The sequence below is a fragment of the Schistocerca nitens genome, chromosome 5 (assembly GCF_023898315.1).
Source record: "Schistocerca nitens isolate TAMUIC-IGC-003100 chromosome 5, iqSchNite1.1, whole genome shotgun sequence".
Lineage (NCBI taxonomy): Eukaryota > Metazoa > Arthropoda > Insecta > Orthoptera > Acrididae > Schistocerca > Schistocerca nitens.
This window is the reverse complement of record NC_064618.1, coordinates 188,808,093-188,827,141: the sequence shown is the minus strand read 5'-3', so window position 1 is coordinate 188,827,141 and position 19,049 is coordinate 188,808,093. Positions and strand designations below refer to the sequence as shown.

The window sequence follows — 19,049 nt, the reverse complement described above, 5'->3', positions numbered from 1 at the left end:
ACGAGGATGGGAAAATTAGAGTTAAAACAAAGCGGATTATAAGTAAATGGAACGAAGTGTGATATAGCTCGAGCAAAGATGCTCCTTGCTATGATTATAGGTACCACGACACGCGTGGGATGTCGACCACTGCAGTATTGGTCGGATAAACCTTTTAGCGTTTTACCAACACAAAATCGAACCTACCGAAATAATACCTTAGATTCCACTTTACTACCGATGACAGATGAATTCGTCACTTTAGAAAAAGGACTAATCTGTGTCGATAAAACCTGACTACATTTTTAAAGACGAGAAAAATCCTACAGCATTTTTGGAAATATCAAGTGAAGCTTAAACAAAATATTGTGGCAATGAGTGAATCAACCATCAATGTTAAGTTGATAGTAGCTTTTATATGTGACATCTACTTTAACACCAGAAAGAGAGTAGTTTGTGCAAAGAGAATATCCGTTCATGTTATATTTTTGGAACTGATTTGTACTCGTAAGTAAAAGAGTTTAGAATCGAATGTAAAAATAAGGAAGCTAGAAAAATACTTGCATAAGATACTAGGATAAGATGTTTTATGCCCAAAGAAACAAAAGGTGAAAAGCAAATCTAAATATGTATGATAGTTAACCAATCAGGCGGAAAATGGCAAAATTCTGGATGATTTTCTTAAAGTGAAGAAAATTAACCGAGACAAATTTAAGGACGAAACGTGAGTGTATTTTTTTTTTCAAAATTCAAACAGCCGGCGTTACTCAGTCACTCTGAAGTGTCGCCAGCCGCCAGCCGGTAGCATAAGCATTTCAAACACCGTTATTCGGTAAGGAAGACAGCCACATATACACTCTTAAGACAGATTTCAAGCAACTCAGAAGAATAGAGAACAGTGCCGACCGAACAGCCTTTGTTTTATTCCTATAACATAAGAGACACTACGTGACACACAACAATGTGTAGGAGGAATTCGACTAAGCAGTGATGACACTGTTACAGATTCGTTAAGCAAATGTAGAAGAACTGAAGACCACTCACGGCTCGGGAAGAGCAGAATCAGTTTTTTAGATCATTGCGAATGTTGTCACAGAGTGGAGCCTCTCTTCAGAGACACAAATACTCCAACCTCACTAGCTTTTGGCAATAGATCAGTACAATCGATGGCGTTCATGTCGTTCGCACTCAATTGTCTGGTTCCGGTATGGTAACATCTTGTGTGAGTGAAAGTTCTGGTGCTGGCCATGCACTTCCTGTCCTGTCAACGATTACAAGCCACGGCTGATGCCGTCCGGCTGATGGTTAATCGGAGGGTCTATCAACACGACTCCGGTCCAAGACAGGAGCTGCCCTGAACTTCAGCCTTGCACCGGTCTGAAAGCCTACCGTACTAGAGGGCCAGTTTCAGCGTAGAGAACGACTTTACGGCAACCAACATTGCGGTCCAGCTGAGGTAACAACGTGGACAGTGATCTGGACTGAGTACTCCATGAAATGGCTTGTGAATCAAAACAAAGGCGTACTTTTCACCGCCAACTCCAAGCGGAGTTACCGACAAGGAGTGCCTACGTCGTCAGCGTGTAGCAAAGCCACCGCGTCAGGGTGTCATCGACTTCCACTCGGAACTCATTCAGCGTCCTCGGCAGCGACGAGTCCGATATTTCATTCAGCGGATTCTTCTATGGATCATGTAGCCACCAGTCGATAAAGAAAGAAACAGCAACGACTTGTTTTTTCAGTAATACATTGGAATAGTTTTGGATACTGTTCTGTTACGTCAAAGGTCAGGTAGTGCTATCCAGCCCTGCAGTTGCCGGGCCACATAAATGTACATCTTTAATACAGTCCATCAATACATTAATATACGCCAATATGGGCCTAGCAAATTATCCATCACTACAAAGAGGAAAAGAAATTACTTAACTCTATTTTATCGCTATAACTAATAAGAAAGTCAAGTATGGCTGATATACCTGTGGATTGTCTGAGGATCATGTGATACATTAGGGAATAGTAAATCATCATGACGGAAGTATCGCCGGCAGGATAATATTAATAATGTAAATGGGTGCAAAAATTATTTATGTGAAATTTTCCTTTACCTATTAAGTGCGTCGTGGAGAAACTAATTTAAAAAATTATGGTGCCATTGTTGAGTTTTTGTGAATTACACTTCCCGTGAAAAAATGATATTTACTCTGGAATGGATTTTATTTATGTCTTATTTACACGCTTGAGCGTTACATTCGTTTGTGATAAATGTGAATATCTACTAATTCAGTGACGTTATTCTCAATGTGAACAGATGACTGTCATAACGTTCCACATATCAGTGAATGAGCAAGCGATTAATTGCTTCGGATATTCTTCAGATTGAGTTAATGCTGTTGTGCTACAAGAACGAACGTTAAAGTTGGAAGAAGTTTTTGAATGTTTACATCCCTATCTTCTAAATGACAACTGTATTATCTGTATCTTGGGGCAAGGTGATGACACAAGATAGGAAAAAGTCTTTTGACTATCGAGGAGACTTTCTAGCTTATCTCTTACTTCGTATCCCACCACCATGGACAAAATAAAGTTGAGGATGATGACACAGTCAACGAAGTAAACAGCCAAACAAGCCAGCATAGGCAGCCCATAAGCGACGTCCACCATGGCGGCAACATCGCACAGGTCATTTTGTAGTTCCCTCTGTTTCTGAATTTCCTCGACAGCTTCGACATACTATGAAACAAAAAAATAGTGTTACCATAAATTAACCTAATTCAGAACCATAGTATCTTAATATTGAAATGAAGACCATTTGTTTTCACATTAAATTTTCTGCATCCATCATCAGTAGCATATAGTAACAAGAATATGGTGACAGGAATTTGTCTTCTTAAGCTAATAATATAAAAATCGAATAATGTAATGAAATAGTCTGCTGTACAAGTTTATTGGTGGGTATATGAAATTCAGCTGTTTGTTTACCTTTACAATTCTGGGTAACTAAAATTTTTCTATTAAGGAGTTCACATGGGGGGAATGCCCACAATGTGTAACAAATATTATTGTGGGATTCTTATGAGGTTGGCGTAACAGTTATTATCATGACTGCAGAATGTAAAATACGATTGTTGTTTTCAACAAAATTAGTCTGTATACAGAGAAAGTAGATGTTGTAAACTCATAAGGAAATCGGTTTTTCAGAGAAAAATGTGAAAGTGTGAAACTATTATCAACATTAGGGAGATATGATTGATGTAAAATAGATATTAAGACAGACTAACGTAAAGAAGGAACACTGTTAAAAAAGCGGATGTTAACAAAGTTACTAACATGAGAGTGAAACATTTATTTATTTGTGTGATTTTCTCAATGCTGTCATTTACGTTCAGTAGGAAAACACTGTTTTCTTTGAATCAGAACGAAGCAGTATCCCACTGCAGCAACAAATGTTTCAATATTTGATGTTTTGAAATTAGGCAGCACTAAAAATTTCTCACTTCCTGAAATAACTAGCAATTAAACCTCAAGTAACCTTATTATTTTTCTGTAAAAGTAGATATGTTTCGTGCACCTGCCACGCTGAAGTTAAGTCATAAGTATTTAACGTGTAGAAAATTACTTGCAATTAATCTGCTTCAACATATTTCATACATAACCACAAGTCAACGTTAATGTCGACATATTATATATTTAAATATAGGTCTACTTTTGTTTTAATCACAATGTACACAACGGATATGAAACACTATATATTCATTAGTAATTTAATCCAGCAATTTGACGATGATATTACTAGAATTCTATGAAAGAATAATAGACATTGTGCTGAGAGATAGTAAATAAAATAAAGATATACGAAATCTATTTATCCTTTACTCACATTTCTGCCAAGAGATGAAGTATCCAAAAAATGTCCTCCACTTATCCTCACTATTTGATTGAGAGGATATGGTCGTATGAATGTTGCTTCATCATCTGATAGTTGCCACATACTCGATATTTCACTGTTAAGCATCCCAAAGCGTTTCTTAAGGAATAGCACTAAGTCGAAAAATTGGGTGTTTGAGATAATAAGCACAGTATAAAATAAATAAAGAACTAAACAATTTAGGAAGTCGTCCTCACTTAGGGTTTCACACAACATTACTTGGAGCAGGGGAAATGAAATAAATCCAAACCCTATGACTACTGCTTGTATGATCAATAGTATGTGTATTCTGTCGTATGCTTCATTTTGTCCTTTGAGCATTATATTGTCAATCTTAATGCATTTATGCAGAATTTTTTTCAAAAATCTGTGCTTGGAAATGCTCCACATAATAATAATCAATACACCACAGGAAACAATTAACACATTACGAAGAAAATTGCCCATGGCACTCGCAGTTATTAATTGGTTCGAAAATCCAAGACGATTATCTGTTAATGCGAGAATCATTGATGCAGATGCAAGTATTATGAAACTGTACAGGCGAGCATAACATGAGTCCATGAACATCCCTGTATGCCTGTTAATTGTAAATGGTGCCAATCCAAATGGTTTGCTTAAATAATAAAGTGGTTTGATTGCCCTGGAAAAGGTAGGAGCATCCATCCTTATTCGCTTTTTCTTTGCTGCCACACTGAAATATGTACCACTCTGTGTAAAGTCAAGCATCTGATTAAGAAAACGACAGAGACGTTAATGTGACCTGCGGTGCGCTAGGAAACAGTTTTATAACTAAACTGCAAGCAAACAGTCAAGTAATTTTTGTTAATGGAATCTTAACAAGAAGTCGTTGGAGACTGTGAACCACGAACTGTATTAATTTTCTTAAGTGCAGAAAACCATTTACTGAAGAGCCGCAATGTCGTTCCTCTATTGTCACAATCAGTGTTTGTGAAGTGTATGGAGAACTACATGTTTGGCATGTCTCTACAATATGGTATAAACGTATTGTTCCATGAATGACAGAAATAAATTTTGAGATATCGTATTGTCATTTTATTTGACATTGTGTCATTGCCGCTATGGAATTTGCTTTCAATTTCGCACGTGTGTAAAAGAAAATTTGTTCCAGGGAAATATAAATAAATCATCTTATCTGAATTATTGGCTTTTTGCATAGCTCCAGTAATTATGCCAACAGAAGGCTAACCTGTTTGCTCGTGAGCAGCCACTTTCGCAATCTGTCCGTTTAACGACTTACAGGTGCAACAAAAATTAGATTTTAATTTTTTGGTATGATTACTGACCTAATTTAAAAATTTAAAATACTTTCCTAATGTAATAAATAAAAGGTATAATATAATGTTATAGATTTTACGGTGTTACACAAATATTACATGTAGAAACTGCATTTAATGCTTTAAGTAATGTTATTCTTGACACACAAATTTCCCAAGATTTATTCATCCATTATGCAAGAAACAGAGTAATTACCAATTGCAAACAAACTTCGCGCTTTAACTATTATTATGTTTCTTATCGTTGACACTCACAAAAAATAATGAAATGGAAAAAGATTATCGCTTACTACATTTCTGTTGTTCAAGCAGTAAACCTGCACATCAAAGATAACGTTTTAATTTACAACACGATTCGCAACACATTTTGCATTTAGTAACCATACACATCACAGAATTTGCTTCTAATTTAAAACATAGTACGATACACAGGTAAGGAGATATGAAGTCATAAAAATTCAGACGCTTGAAAATCCCACTGTTCCTGTAAAAACAATCAAATTACCCAGACAAATTCTCATCCAGTGTTTGACAATGAGAGCGTTTAGCGACTTTCAGTAAACACTGAACATACTTAGACACCATCACCAAAGTTTTTCTCTCTTGTAAGCCTAAAGTCAAAATGCTTAACCCGTAAACTGATTTGTTAGGTAATCAGAACTTCGTTGCTTTTTTGTAGGTAGTGGTCGCTGGTTTAACGTTCTGCAGATATTTATGGGAGGGGAGGTAGCGGTTGTTTTCCTAATGTAAGAAATGAAGGCTAGCAGTCCTTTCATATAATTCAGGTCTCGTAATTGTTTTACAAATATGTGGAAATACAGCATAACTGATGAAGGATGTTCAGTAATCAACAGCTTGCTAATGAATAATTTCCTTTAACTCGAAGATTCGTTTTCTGATCGACAGATATTTGAAAAGGAGATTGCAGCTCGACTTGCTGTATGAATGCAGGTCGTTGCATTATTAAACCACTAGTATAACGAAGCTTGTAATTAACACACACATGTTTGAGGCTGTCAAAGACAAAGTGGACAACTAACCATTAGTAAAATAGAAAATTTCGGCCAAGGTTGCTTTTAAAATAAAAAAGATTAAAAAACTTTATCATTAAAGATCAGAATTGAAAAATACTGCAAAAGACTCTAAATTAAAGGATGACGGAAACATAAATGCTATGCAAAAAACAGCACAGGACACCGTCAATACATACAATGTGTTGTGGAATATAATGATAGTTCACTTAACTGGGGACAATTGAATCAACAAGTTAGAACATGTAATGAGAATAGAACCATTAGTGCATTAGAAGTGTACTACTTGCAACGAGGAAGGAACAAAGCAAAATACTGTAAGAAAGAGATGATATATCCAGTAACCTAATGGGGAAAAAAACAAACAAGTACACCATGTATTTCATTAAAAACAATAAAATGATGGTTACAACAACTGTCTAAATATCCATCATTTATGTATGTAAGTGTGTAATTAGCATTTAGATATTTTTTATTCATGCAACACTGTCTCAGGCTTCTTTCCAAATAGTTTGTATTTGCAGAATTGCAATATCCAGTGAGGTGATAACAATAATTAATGGGGTACCAACATAGCAAGGATATCTTCATAAATTCTCTTCCTCAATTAATACATATAATAAGATATGCAGAAAAATGCTATGATATAGTGTTTGCATTATACGGACAAATCTAATAATAATGTAAAATTATTTTGATAGTCATTTGATGAATTACAGGATAGAATAGAAAAAGGAGTGGTGAGTTTCTGATATACGACCTATTATTAGTTATGTTATGCATCTCATAAATTCTTGCTTCATTTGATATATTACATACAAGAGCAATAAATTACCAACATATTAAGACATTCATCTATTGGTTAATATTTTTTGTTTAGATGCTTATTCAACACTTGTATCAGCTGAAACATACAAAAATTTATCGAAGTATGTACTTGTGTAGCACAGTGTGAGGAGTTGTGATTTGTGCATGCTGGTCTGGCACCTGATAATTTTACAGGTGTGTCGGGTTACAGCCAATGCAACAGTGTGAGATCACCATCATGTTCCTCTTACCACTGTCACAGGTTTGCGGCGTTTTGGTACAGAGAGTTATGCTACTGGAAGATGCTATTGTGAACTTGGACGACATCAGACTGAAAAACATGGGATTGCAGAAATAGGGATGTCTAGAACGATAAAAGGGCATTCCATCTAATGTCTGTACAGCTCCGTGGGTTATTTTGGAGACTTACTTGGGAGGTTTGAGGTCACAGTAGCGTGCTTAAACCACGTTGTGTGTCTGTGGTTCCACTGGTGGAATGTGTGGGGACTATTCAGTTGCTGCCATTAATATTACCAGACTTCCACAATTTCTAAAATTGTAGCATAGTGATAGAGCTTACCTGCTGCTCAGTTTGAAATAAGTCATTATTGCAAATTATACTATTCAACACATACTGCATAGAGAGAACTTTCACCTCACAAGTATACCTATTCATATAAATATTGATTTATTTAGGAAGTGTTGTTGTTGTTGTTGTGGTCTTCAGTCCTGAGACTGGTTTGATGCAGCTCTCCATGCTACTCAATCCTGTGCAAACTTCTTCATCAGACAGTACCTACTGCAACATACTTCCTTCTGTATCTGTTTAGTGTATTCATCTCTTGGTCTCCATCTACGATTTTTACCCTCCACACTGCCCTCCAATATTCAATTGGTGATCCCTTGATGCCTCAGAACATGTCCTACCAACCGATCCCTTCTTCTAGTCAAGTTGTGCCACAAACTTCCCTTCTCCCCAATCCTATTCAATACCTCCTCATTAATTATATGATGTACCCATCTAATCTTCAGCATTCTTCTGTAGCACCACATTTCGAAATCTTCTATTCTCATCTTGTCCAAACTAGTTACCGCCCATGTTCACTTCCATAAATGCCTACACTCCATACAAATACTTTCTGAAACGACTTCCTGACACTTAAATCTATACTTGATGTCAATAAATTTCTCTTCTTCAGAAACGCTTTCCTTGCCATTGCCAGTCTACATTTTATATCCTCTCTACTTCGACCATCATCAGTTATTTTGCTCGCCAAATAGCAAAACTCCTTTACTACTGTAAATGTCTCATTTCCTAATCTAATTCCCTCAGCATCAGCTGACTTAATTCCACTACATTCCACTATCCTCGTTGGCTTTTGTTGTTGTTCATCCCATATCCTCTTTTCAAGACACTGTACATTCCGCTCAACTGCTCTTCCAAGTCTTTTGCTGTCTCTGACAGAATTTCAATGTCATCGGCGAACCTCAAAGTTTTTGTTTATTCTCCATGGATTTTAATACCTACTCCGAATTTTTCTTTTGTTTCCTTCACTGCTTGCTCAGTATACAGATTGAATAACATTGGGGAGAGGCTACAACCCTGTCTCACTCCCTTCCCAAACACTGCTTCCCTTTCATGTCCCTCGTCTCTTATAACTGCCATCTGGTTTCTGTACAAATTGTAAATAGCCTTTTGATCCCCGTATTTTACCCCTACCACCTTCAGAATTAGAAAGAGAATATTCTAGTCAACAATGTCAAAAGCTTTCTCTAAGTCTACAAATGCTAGAAATGTAGGTTTGCCTTTCCATAATCTAGATATTAAGATAAGTCGTAGCGTCAGTATTGCCTCACGTGTTCCAATATCTCTACGGAATCCAAACTGATTTCCCTGAGATCGGCTTCTACCAGTTTTTCCATTCGTCTGTAAAGAATTCGCGTTAGTATTTTGGATCTGTGATATATTAAACTGAATGCTTGGTAGTTTTCACATCTGTCAGCACCTGCTTCCTCTGGGATTGGCATTATTACATTCTTTTTCAGGTCTGAAGGGATTTTGCCTGTCTCATACATCCTGCTCACCAGATGGTAGAGTTTTGTCAGGACTGCCTCTCCCAACGCCGTCAGGACATCTGATGGAATGTTGTCTACTCCCAGGGTCTTGTTTCGACTCTGGTCTGTCAGTGCTCTGTCAAACTCTTCACGCAGTATCGTATCTCTCATTTCATCTTTATCTACATTCTGTTCCATTTCCGTAATATTGTCCTCAAGTACATCGCACTTGTATAGACCCTCCATATACTCCTTCCACCTTTCTGCTTTCCCTTCTTTACTTGGAACTGGGTTTCCATCTGAGCTCTTGATATTCATACAAGTGGCTCTCTTTTCTCCAAATGCCTCTTTAATTTTCGTATAGGCAGTATCTATCTTACCCCTAGTGAGATTCGCCTCTAGATCCTTACATTTGTCCTCTAGCCATCCCTGCTTAGCCATTTTGCGCTTCCTGTCAGTTAGACGTTTGTATTACTTTTTGCCTGCTTCATTTACTTCATTTTTATATTTTCTCCTTTCATCAATGAAATTCAATATTTCTTCTGTTACCCAAGGATTTCTACTAGCCCTCGTCTGTTTACCTACTTGATCCTCTGCTCCTCCACTACTTCATCTCTCAAAGCTACCCATTCTTCTTCTACTGTATTTCTTTCCCCCATTCCTGTCAATTGTTCCCTTATGCTCTCCCTGAAACTCTTTAACTCTGTACAACCTCTGGTTTAGTCAGTTTATCCAGGTCCCATCTCCTTAAATTCTCACCTATTTGCAGTTTCTCCAGTTTTAATCTACAGTTCATAACCAATATATTGTGGTCAGAGTCCACATCTGCCCCTGGAAATTTCTTACAATTTAAAACCTGGTTCCCAAATCTCTCTCTTACCATTATATAATCTATCTGAAACCTGTCAATATCTCCAGGCTTCTTCCATGTATACAACCTACTTTTATGATTCTTGAACCAAGTTTTGGCTATGATTAAGTTGAGCTCTGTGCAAAATTTTACCAGGCGGCTTCCTCTTTCATTTCTTAGCCCCAATCCATATTCACCTACTACGTTTCCTTCTCCCCCTTTTCCTACTACGGAATTCCAGTCACCCATGAGTATTAAATTTTCGTCTCCCTTCACTATCTGAATAATTTCTTTTATGTCATCAGTCATCATATATTTCTTCAATTTCTTCGTCATCTGCAGAGATACTTGGCATATAAACTTGTACTACTGCTGTAGGCATGGGCTTCGTGTCTATCTGTCCACAATAATGCGTTCACTGTGCAGTTTTTAGTAGCTTAACCGCACTCCTATTTTTTATTCATTATTAAACCTGCTCCTGCACCACCCCTATTTGGTTTTTTATTTATAACTCTGTATTCACCTGACCAAATGTCTTGTTGCTCCTGCCACCGAACTTCACTAATTCCTACTATATCTAACTTTAACCAACCCATTTCCCTTTTTAAATTTTCTAACTTAACTGCCTGATTAAGGGATCTGACATTCCACACTCCGATCTGTAGAACGCCAGTTTTCTTTCTCTTTATAATGATGTCCTCTTGAGTAGTCCCTGCCCGGAGATCCAAATGGGGGACTATTTTACCTTTGGAATATTTCACCCAAGAGGACACCATCATCATCAAACCATATAGTAAAGCTGCATGCCCTCGGAAAAATTATGGCTGAAGTTCCCCTTGCTTTCAGCCATTCGCAGTACCAGCACAGCAAGGCCGTTTTGGTTAGTGTTACAAGGCCAGATGAGTCAATCATCCAGACAGTGGCCCCTGCAACTACTGACAAGGCTGCTGCCCCTCATCAGGAACCACACTTTGGTCTGGCCACTCAAAAGATACCCCTCCATTGTGGTTGCACCTATGGTATGGTCATCTTATCGCTGAGGCACACAAGCCTCCTCACCAACGGCAAGGTCCATCGTTCATGGGGGGGGGGGGGGATTTTCGACAATGAATGCCACATTAAATTTTTTTTTCATGTGGAATTAAATCAGTTAACGCAGGTTGCAAAGTACCACAGAAGATGAGTTTCAATGGAGATCTCTTGAAGTTAGCACAGGACTGAATAATGTGACTTATCGAACACTAAGCTTAATTGTTTTGCGTAAATAGGTTTAAAATTAAAACAGGAATTATTGTTGAGGTAAGTATGTCAAATCTATAGACACTCGTATAAAAAAAATTGTTGCGTCCCCTATAAGTGAAAAAGTAGTTTCTATTCACGGTGTGTGTCGTGTGACGAATTTAATAATAAGTTCATTGCAAATTATCTTCCCGAGATCTGAATTTTCATGGGCAGTTGTTATTTGAATGAATAGGTCTCGCACGTAGATACATTCTTTACGGGAGTGGCGCAGTCACGAAACAATGGATGATGGTCGGATGATATTAAGGGCATATTACACATATGTCAAAACTGATGTTTGATAATCATTTAATTGTGACAATGTATAAATGAACTGCGGCTCTATCAGTCTTCTCTAAAATAAGGCATCTTACATCTGATGACTTTATTGTCTCGATTACCAATAGGGACCGTGCCTTGCGGAGGATTACGATTATACCCGCTTCAGCCATAATGAGGGATTGTCATCTGTTGCATTAACATGACCTCTACATCGCCTAAACAGCACTTTACCACCAACACGTCTACAGCAACTGCAATTAAGTTCATTTCCGTTAATGTTTAATTTTTACAGTTAGCTCATACTCTATGAACATTTCAATAGTATGACGTAATGTTTCGAATCATTTGCTTTCTGTGTTTAACATGTGAAGCACTGGTTCTACCTAACATGGTGCGTTTCTTATCAAAACACCTCCGAAAGTCGATAGGTGGTGGCCATCGAGGCTTTACAATCATAGAAATATGGGTAAACTATCCTTACCGTAGGAATGGGTCACTGAAAAAAATTTATGTTAGAGTTTTCTGCCTAGACAAGTATCATGTCGCAGTAACATAATTAAACAATTAGGCACATAAACAGAAAATAACGGAATGACGTAAATCAAAGAATATTTTACTTAGACGTGAAATGTTTCTGTGGTATTGTACACACTCAGGTAATAAGCAGGTAGAGTCGCTTTAAAATTCAGTGATGTATTAGCCAGAGCATTGAATGAAACCTGCTCCGAAGCTAGCATCTGGTAGCCCAGAAGTCGACCAAGTTTTGGTTAGGTGCACTAGAAGAAGTTTTGAGAGCCATAATACTGCAGGGAGAGCTGAGATTCGCAAAAGTAAGTGTATTATTTTGGAAAATCTTTGAGTGTCGCCTTACATTCGGGACTGAAGCTGAATTCCCCCACTGAATGTTCTTGCGAATTTGGTGGAAAATTCTTACGTAACAAATGACAATTAGAAAATATAATTTTTCGACTGCAAGGAAATCATTTTTGTAGTGAATTATAGTAATGTCACGCATCTTTCGTTGATCTGCTGTCCTTTTGTCTTAGCTGCTACTTCACCAGCAAGAGGGTCTTCTCCGTTTCGGCCCCTCAGTAGCTGATATCGCACCGTTTGCTATTGCGAAATCGCCTTACTGTCGACACAGGGTAGAATATCGTATCAAAAGTGGTATACGTAACGGAAGTTGTACCCTCACATTCTGAAAAGCAACAGAAAGGCACCAATATGAAATTACGTGATGTCATATTAAGAAAATTCATGATTTCGTACTGGAGTTTTTGTGTAGAATGAATGGGAAACTTTTGACAATCGTCAGCAGATTTATGGACTTGGTTTAACTTAATTTATTATTAGGATAAAACTGTTAGTGCAATTGAGGTTAATTGATTCTTAGAAACTTTCATGGCGCTTTTTCGCTTTTTTTTAATGGTGTGTTGTAAAGATGGAAGCACTGGATGTTAACCACATGTAATATTCTCTGTTTCAGAGTAAGAAACCACCCAGAGTTGGAAACATGGAATATTGTCAAAGTTTCGATGCCTATGCCGAGAGCCAGGGGCAGTAGGTTATCCAAAAGGTAAGAGGATTGCACATGTATCGGAATGTGGCGTCACACAGGAGCAGTGGCCTGGTTGCACACAACAGGCGAGAGAGAATTGCTTAGCACGCGGGTTTGTGTTAGACGGAGACTTTCGTAGAGTGTAAGACAGAGGTATAGCGTCAGCTGTACTGCATTTCACAACTTCGATTAAAGTCTGCCGTAGCAACAAGTAACTCTGTCTCAAGAATACCGGGGCGAGTATGACAGATAAATCAGCAGTATAAGTGGAACGAATGCGTTCATTACAAACAAGCATGACGTCACGACGTCGCTCGTCCTTCCTTCAAATGCGCCAGCTTTGATAGCGGCAAGACACTAGCAGTTAAACTTGCAGTTAGATGTGTACTGGGTCGCTGCGTAGCGCTCAGCTCGGTGATCGAGATGTTAATCGTTATTAAGTAGATGTCGCAGTAAGGGCGGCCCATCCTGCAGCAGACGTGAGGGGCAGTACCAGCTCTGGTCCTCTCTGCTGCCGCTGTCAATCATCAACCCAGGATTAGCAGACATCGCGGCAGACTCGCTCGCCGCCAATGCTGACTACATCAGTGAGCCGTCGTCGAGATCGTGCGGGGTCTAGGCCCTCTGCATCCGCCGTCACAACCGGGTGAGCCGACGACGCTGGGGGATTGCACCCCGTTCCACCTGTCCACCGTGGACGAGCCAGCAGGAGGAGCAGGGAAGAAGACGGGGTAGGAGAGAGTACACCCCGCACTACGAGAACGCCTGACAGCGCCGGGACTCCAACCTGGAGCCTGCTGTCCGCCGCCGAGCCGGCCAGCCAACCGTGCGCCGCCAGTCTCGCGCGGCTGAAGTAAGGGCGTTCCACCGCTACGTCACAACACGCGGCGCTGCACTGGCAAGACTGGTGCGGCCCAAAGCTGGTGTCATCGCTCCGAGTCAGCGAGGAGTCGGGGAAGGCCGTTGATATCACCAAGCTCAGCCAGCCTGTGTTACGCGGGCCTCATTGTACTTGGCAGGAATAAAGGTGTCATGAGTTAATAATGTTTCTTTGGCGTTTCTGACGCGTCCACAGACATTTCCTAGCATCCTGACAACTGGAGAGGTCACCGCTCGGCTTCCAGTCCACCGTAGGCGACCAGGACCACCGGGGCGCCTACAACTGTAATGGTCTTCTGTTGTTTCATTTGTTGGCTCCATTGCATTGACTGAAAACGACAGAACTCTTTTTTGAGAATGTTTGAGAATGAGACACTAAAGCATTTGTAACGAAGGACGAGAAGGTTGAAACAATGAGTACATTTGCTTTCGGTCCCTAATCCCAGAGTTAAGAGCTATAGTTACTCCTGTGTTGTGTGATACTGAAAACCTGGTAACTATGGTTCCATTTCATGTGTTAGTTGCCATAGGCCAAGTTGACTGTTTGGTGAGTATGAACCTACTTAGCAAAATTTGATCTACAAGCCTATAGGAACGAACTGGTTCAGGAGGAATTAATCTCGGTCAGTTTACTGTTTACAGTTGAAAAACGTATTCGCTTACCTACGGGGCAAGCTGCGACAGCTTTAGTGAATTAACAAACTGGGAGTTGAAGGTACGCAAGATGGATGTATTCATTCGTATACAGCCATTAATGATCAGATGTTGCTTTGGTCGCTTGACCTCTAGATGGTGGAAACGTTTCCCATACCGTTACCTAATTTTCAAGGGGATGAAGTTACTTGACCTCTCTAGAGTAGCTCTTTGGAGGCAAAACCCATGGGTGATGCAAGATGCCAATAAAACTGTATCTGCAGCTCTGACTGGCGAAAATGCGTAGTTAATAAACACATTGAGTGTCCGGTTTGAAGTTGCCGAATCCAGGAGTTGGTGGCTATACTTTGTCGAGGGTGGAAGAGAGGCCCCAGAGGCCAGAGGAGCTCAGGACATGTTAATTAACTTCGATAGTATACAAGTTTCATAAGAAAAATACTTGAATCCAGAGGGAAATGCCAACCTAATTTAGAGTGCGCAAATACAAGAGTTGAAATTATGTTTCTCTGTATGGAATAAAAACTTATGGGAAACTCACTATAGAGGTTGGGCGTGGACGGGGCTGTTGGGGTGTATGTGGTGTATGATGATGTGTTACTCTTGTTGGTCGGTTCCAAAATGCTGTCTGCGACGAGGAAATCAAATTGCCTACAGAGAGGTGTGAGCGTAGGGCGTACTGTCGTGATTAACCAGAATACGATAGGGTTGAGTAGAGTTTGGGATAAAAAGTCTTTGATGTTCTTCTCACACTACTGAGCAGCATTCGGATAATCTCCACACATTCCAACAGCATCTGCTCTTCTATACAATCGCACCTGTAACCTTAGATGTTGCTGTGGGTCGCTGTGAGTATGAGTCATTACATTCTACTTTTTTTAATTTCTTTTTATTTAAGAACTTGCCGTCACTGATCCCTCCATCATAACGGGCAATAAGTCATTACCTGATTTACATATACTGTAGGAGTGTATTACAAGAATTTCTCTTTGATAATTCTCATATAAATAACCCGAGAAATATGCATAATGAAACAGAAATGAAATAAAGATACTATGAGGAGGAGGGCCGTCTAACTAATGGCACCTGCCCCTTGTTTATGGTGTTTCGGTTGGCCAGTACACATTTGCTTTCACTTGTTGTATTTTAAGTACCGTATTTCAGGTATCCGTCTATTTGGCGGTTGTTTCAAGCTGCGTTTGGATTGCTAGACTGCTCCACTAACGCAACAAACGCTCGAGATATCTTCCTTGCCTTCAACCCTCTATTAACTCCAAAGAGAATAACACGCCATAAACGTTAGACTTTTTCCATACAACGGCCCTTTTTCTATCCTGTTAACAAGACAACTCTTAATCTTCAAATATGCAACGTTCAAGATTTCATTACAAGGACGTAACTTGCGTATCATCACGCCAAACAAAATCGTCACGAACCTAGGCACCAACTTACTTTTTCCGGTAAATTTTTTCCGCAATCGTATATTTCATATTCAGTACTCCTACGTTAGAAGCTGCATGTTGTTATTACTGAATGGTTTACATTCTGTTAATCGAAAATATTTCACGCTGAAAACAAAATTTCAAGATTAAATAACTTTACGTCTACAAAAGTGAGTGCGGATACGTCCAATATAGACAGTAGGCTCAAGGCGAAAAGCGCAAAGATCATCTGGACTGATTCTTGCTAGTGTTAGACGGCGGGGAATGGAGCAGACATTGTTCTAATAAGGATACGCAGTCACCAGCTGCTTGCAGAAATGTTTTTCCAAGTTATAGGCTAACTGGCGGGTTGGAAGATGAAGTAAATATATCTCCTGGCAGCAGAGTAAAACTCTTAGGAGAAAGACGTTTCGTTTACTAACTAACAGAAGAATGAGGTTTAGTAATACAGCTTTTCCCTTACACTGCAAGACGATTGCCACAAACAGAAAGTGAAACAGAGAGGTTCAGGACAGTACCTCCACATCCTAGTCTTGTAATTTGTATAGAGAGCCGTTTGTGGTTTTATTTCAGTGATTACAAATTCAAGTCGATTGTGAGCATTGGCTGGTTGACGTAGATGGTTAATGGCGATTCGATCAGGCATGGAAATTACTTCTGTGTCGACAAAATAACGATCCAGTCACAAATAAACCTCGTTGGACAGTAGAATTAATGATAGGTTTGTACGGTTAAGAAACATGTTCGATTCCCACTTCTGGTGACGGTTTTTAACTGACGCTGACTCATTCTATTCACGTCTTCCTAAGTCTAATGAAGGATGTAGAGCTACACTGTGCTTCCAAATACAAATTAAACATGATATTCCATCGCTACCGAATACAGGGGTGGTTGGGTCACTACAGAGGTGGAAGGGACAGCATTTAGGAGCTCTGCCACCATAAGAATATTGGTTCTGGGCTGGCAATAGCACTCCAGCCTTCTCATTAGCGGAATTTGATCCCTTCGTGACAACACAGTTTCATCTATTCGTCGTTTGTTCAAGAGACCCAATTCCTCAACATTCCCGCGAATGGTGAGTGTCTGGAGCTGAATCTTGCTCCGGCACGTGTAGTTTCATGATTATTTTCAGGTTCTATACAAATTGCTTCCAGTAAGAGACAGAACTTTTCGCGCACCATTTCAAGCTCCAACACACTGCTCATAACAACTGGTGATAAATAATTAGATGGTTAATGCCTTATTATGTGTAGCGACTATGTGTTTGGGGTTCGATTCCGAGTCAGCATCGATCTTTTCGTCCCGTTATTTGTAGGTCAACCCTTCGCACGTCTCACTACTGGTGAAACATACATATTTTTAACGTCAATTTTAGTCTAGAAACTAACGGCAATATGTGCCGCGTGTAATCCCGGGAAGGCAAAAATTATTCATTCGTCTGGTCATTTCAGGTTCAAAAATCTTGCTACTGCTAAGATAATTCAGTGTCTAACGTACGATTACGCCTAGTTAACAATTCTATTAGGTATTTTTATCTAATTGCTGCCCAACACAAAAACTGAAGTCACTACATTTCAAGTTTGTCACTTCTTTTTGGAACCGTGTCTATCTTTTTTTCGTTGTTAGTTAACAGGGACAATGGCTGCAGATTAGGACTACCACTCAACTGATAGAAAGTTCGTCTTGCATATACGTGCCGGGTTTGAATCCGTATCCAGAACAAGACAGTTTTCGTATAATTTAAATTTCAGCACATACCCATTCTGCTGGTAATGAATAACTTTCATTTTAAATGTCACTCTATGTTAAATGATAAGGCTGACAGGTGGCTTTCGTGCTGCACATAGGTCCGTGTGCCATCATGAAAATAGTGAAATTACTTGTGGTACGTTGTTGATAGTGAGGCTTCCAAGGAGTACTTAACGTTGTTAATCGCGATTTTTCTAACTTGTTAATACATTGACCAGTTTATCCAAAACCACTTGCCGAACAAACAACAGTTGACAGGTACTTGGAAAACGTTTTCGAGAGCAAGAAATCCTCAAAGTATCATAACATTTTTTTCAGATATTACTGAAAATCTCTTAGTTCGCAAAAAAATTTGTCCTGAGTAACGTTTATAAAATGATATCTATGGTGGAGCTCCGGGGTTTAGTTGCCTCAGATACTAATGAGAGGAGTAACGTTTTAGAATTGTCATTTATTTTAATAAATTTGAGTTTACAAGCGTTAAGCACTGTCTTATCTGATATAAAGTTTTCCCCGATACTTTTATTATAATGGTATTGCCTTACATCTCGAGTTATCGCCTTGCAAGCATTGTTCTCTGACGCTCATTTGTGGCAACCATTTCGTATAGTCAAACGATTGTACCGAAAAGTGATTAGAGGGCCTACAAAACTGTTACGTTAAGTGGGTTGCATAGAAGTCAGGCGGAACACAAATAGGTTCTTTGGGTACTTTTGAACCTGACAGTACAACAGTATCAATTGACGAATATGTTCGGATGTAACAAAAAGCGCGGGCACGAAGATGAAGAACGCAAGAGCAGAGAAGGCTGTGAGACGACGTCAGCCAATAGTTCGCTGACTAGGACCGCACCAGGACATGAGCGGCCTGTAGCCGAAGAGACTGTAAGCTTAGCTCCTGCCAGCCTCAGTAGTAGCATAGTATTGGCCGATGAGTCTTCTGGGCTGTATGGCCGTGGTCGAACAAACTTTTAGTTCCTGACGTTTTGTCTATAACTGCCCTGGATATTTTTGGAGGTGCTCCTGACGATGCAGGGTCTTGTCGACAAGAGTCGGGCCTCGCACAGCGACAGAAATATTGTTTAAAGTGGATGCGGTCCAGTTCGCAAGTTATCAGCACCGACAATTCTCCTCAGAGATAACACTTTACTATCGACTGCTGTCGTCGGGCGTAAAAATTAACTATCGGTTCTGCAGAGCCAGCGCCTTTTTTTTCTTTTTTTAAATCACTCTCAGGCGAAAATCGAAAGTTACGTTTCACCT

At 39.5% G+C, this 19,049-nt stretch overlaps 1 protein-coding gene across 1 annotated transcript in view; it reads right to left on the bottom strand.

Annotated features, from left to right (window-relative positions):
* Positions 1-19,049, bottom strand: part of LOC126260334 (uncharacterized) — a 41,337-nt gene that overhangs the window by 9,602 nt on the left and 12,686 nt on the right. The window contains exon 2 of the mRNA XM_049957659.1: positions 6,550-6,652. Coding sequence (XP_049813616.1) covers positions 6,550-6,652 — 103 coding nt within the window. The remainder of the gene's footprint in view (positions 1-6,549; positions 6,653-19,049) is intronic.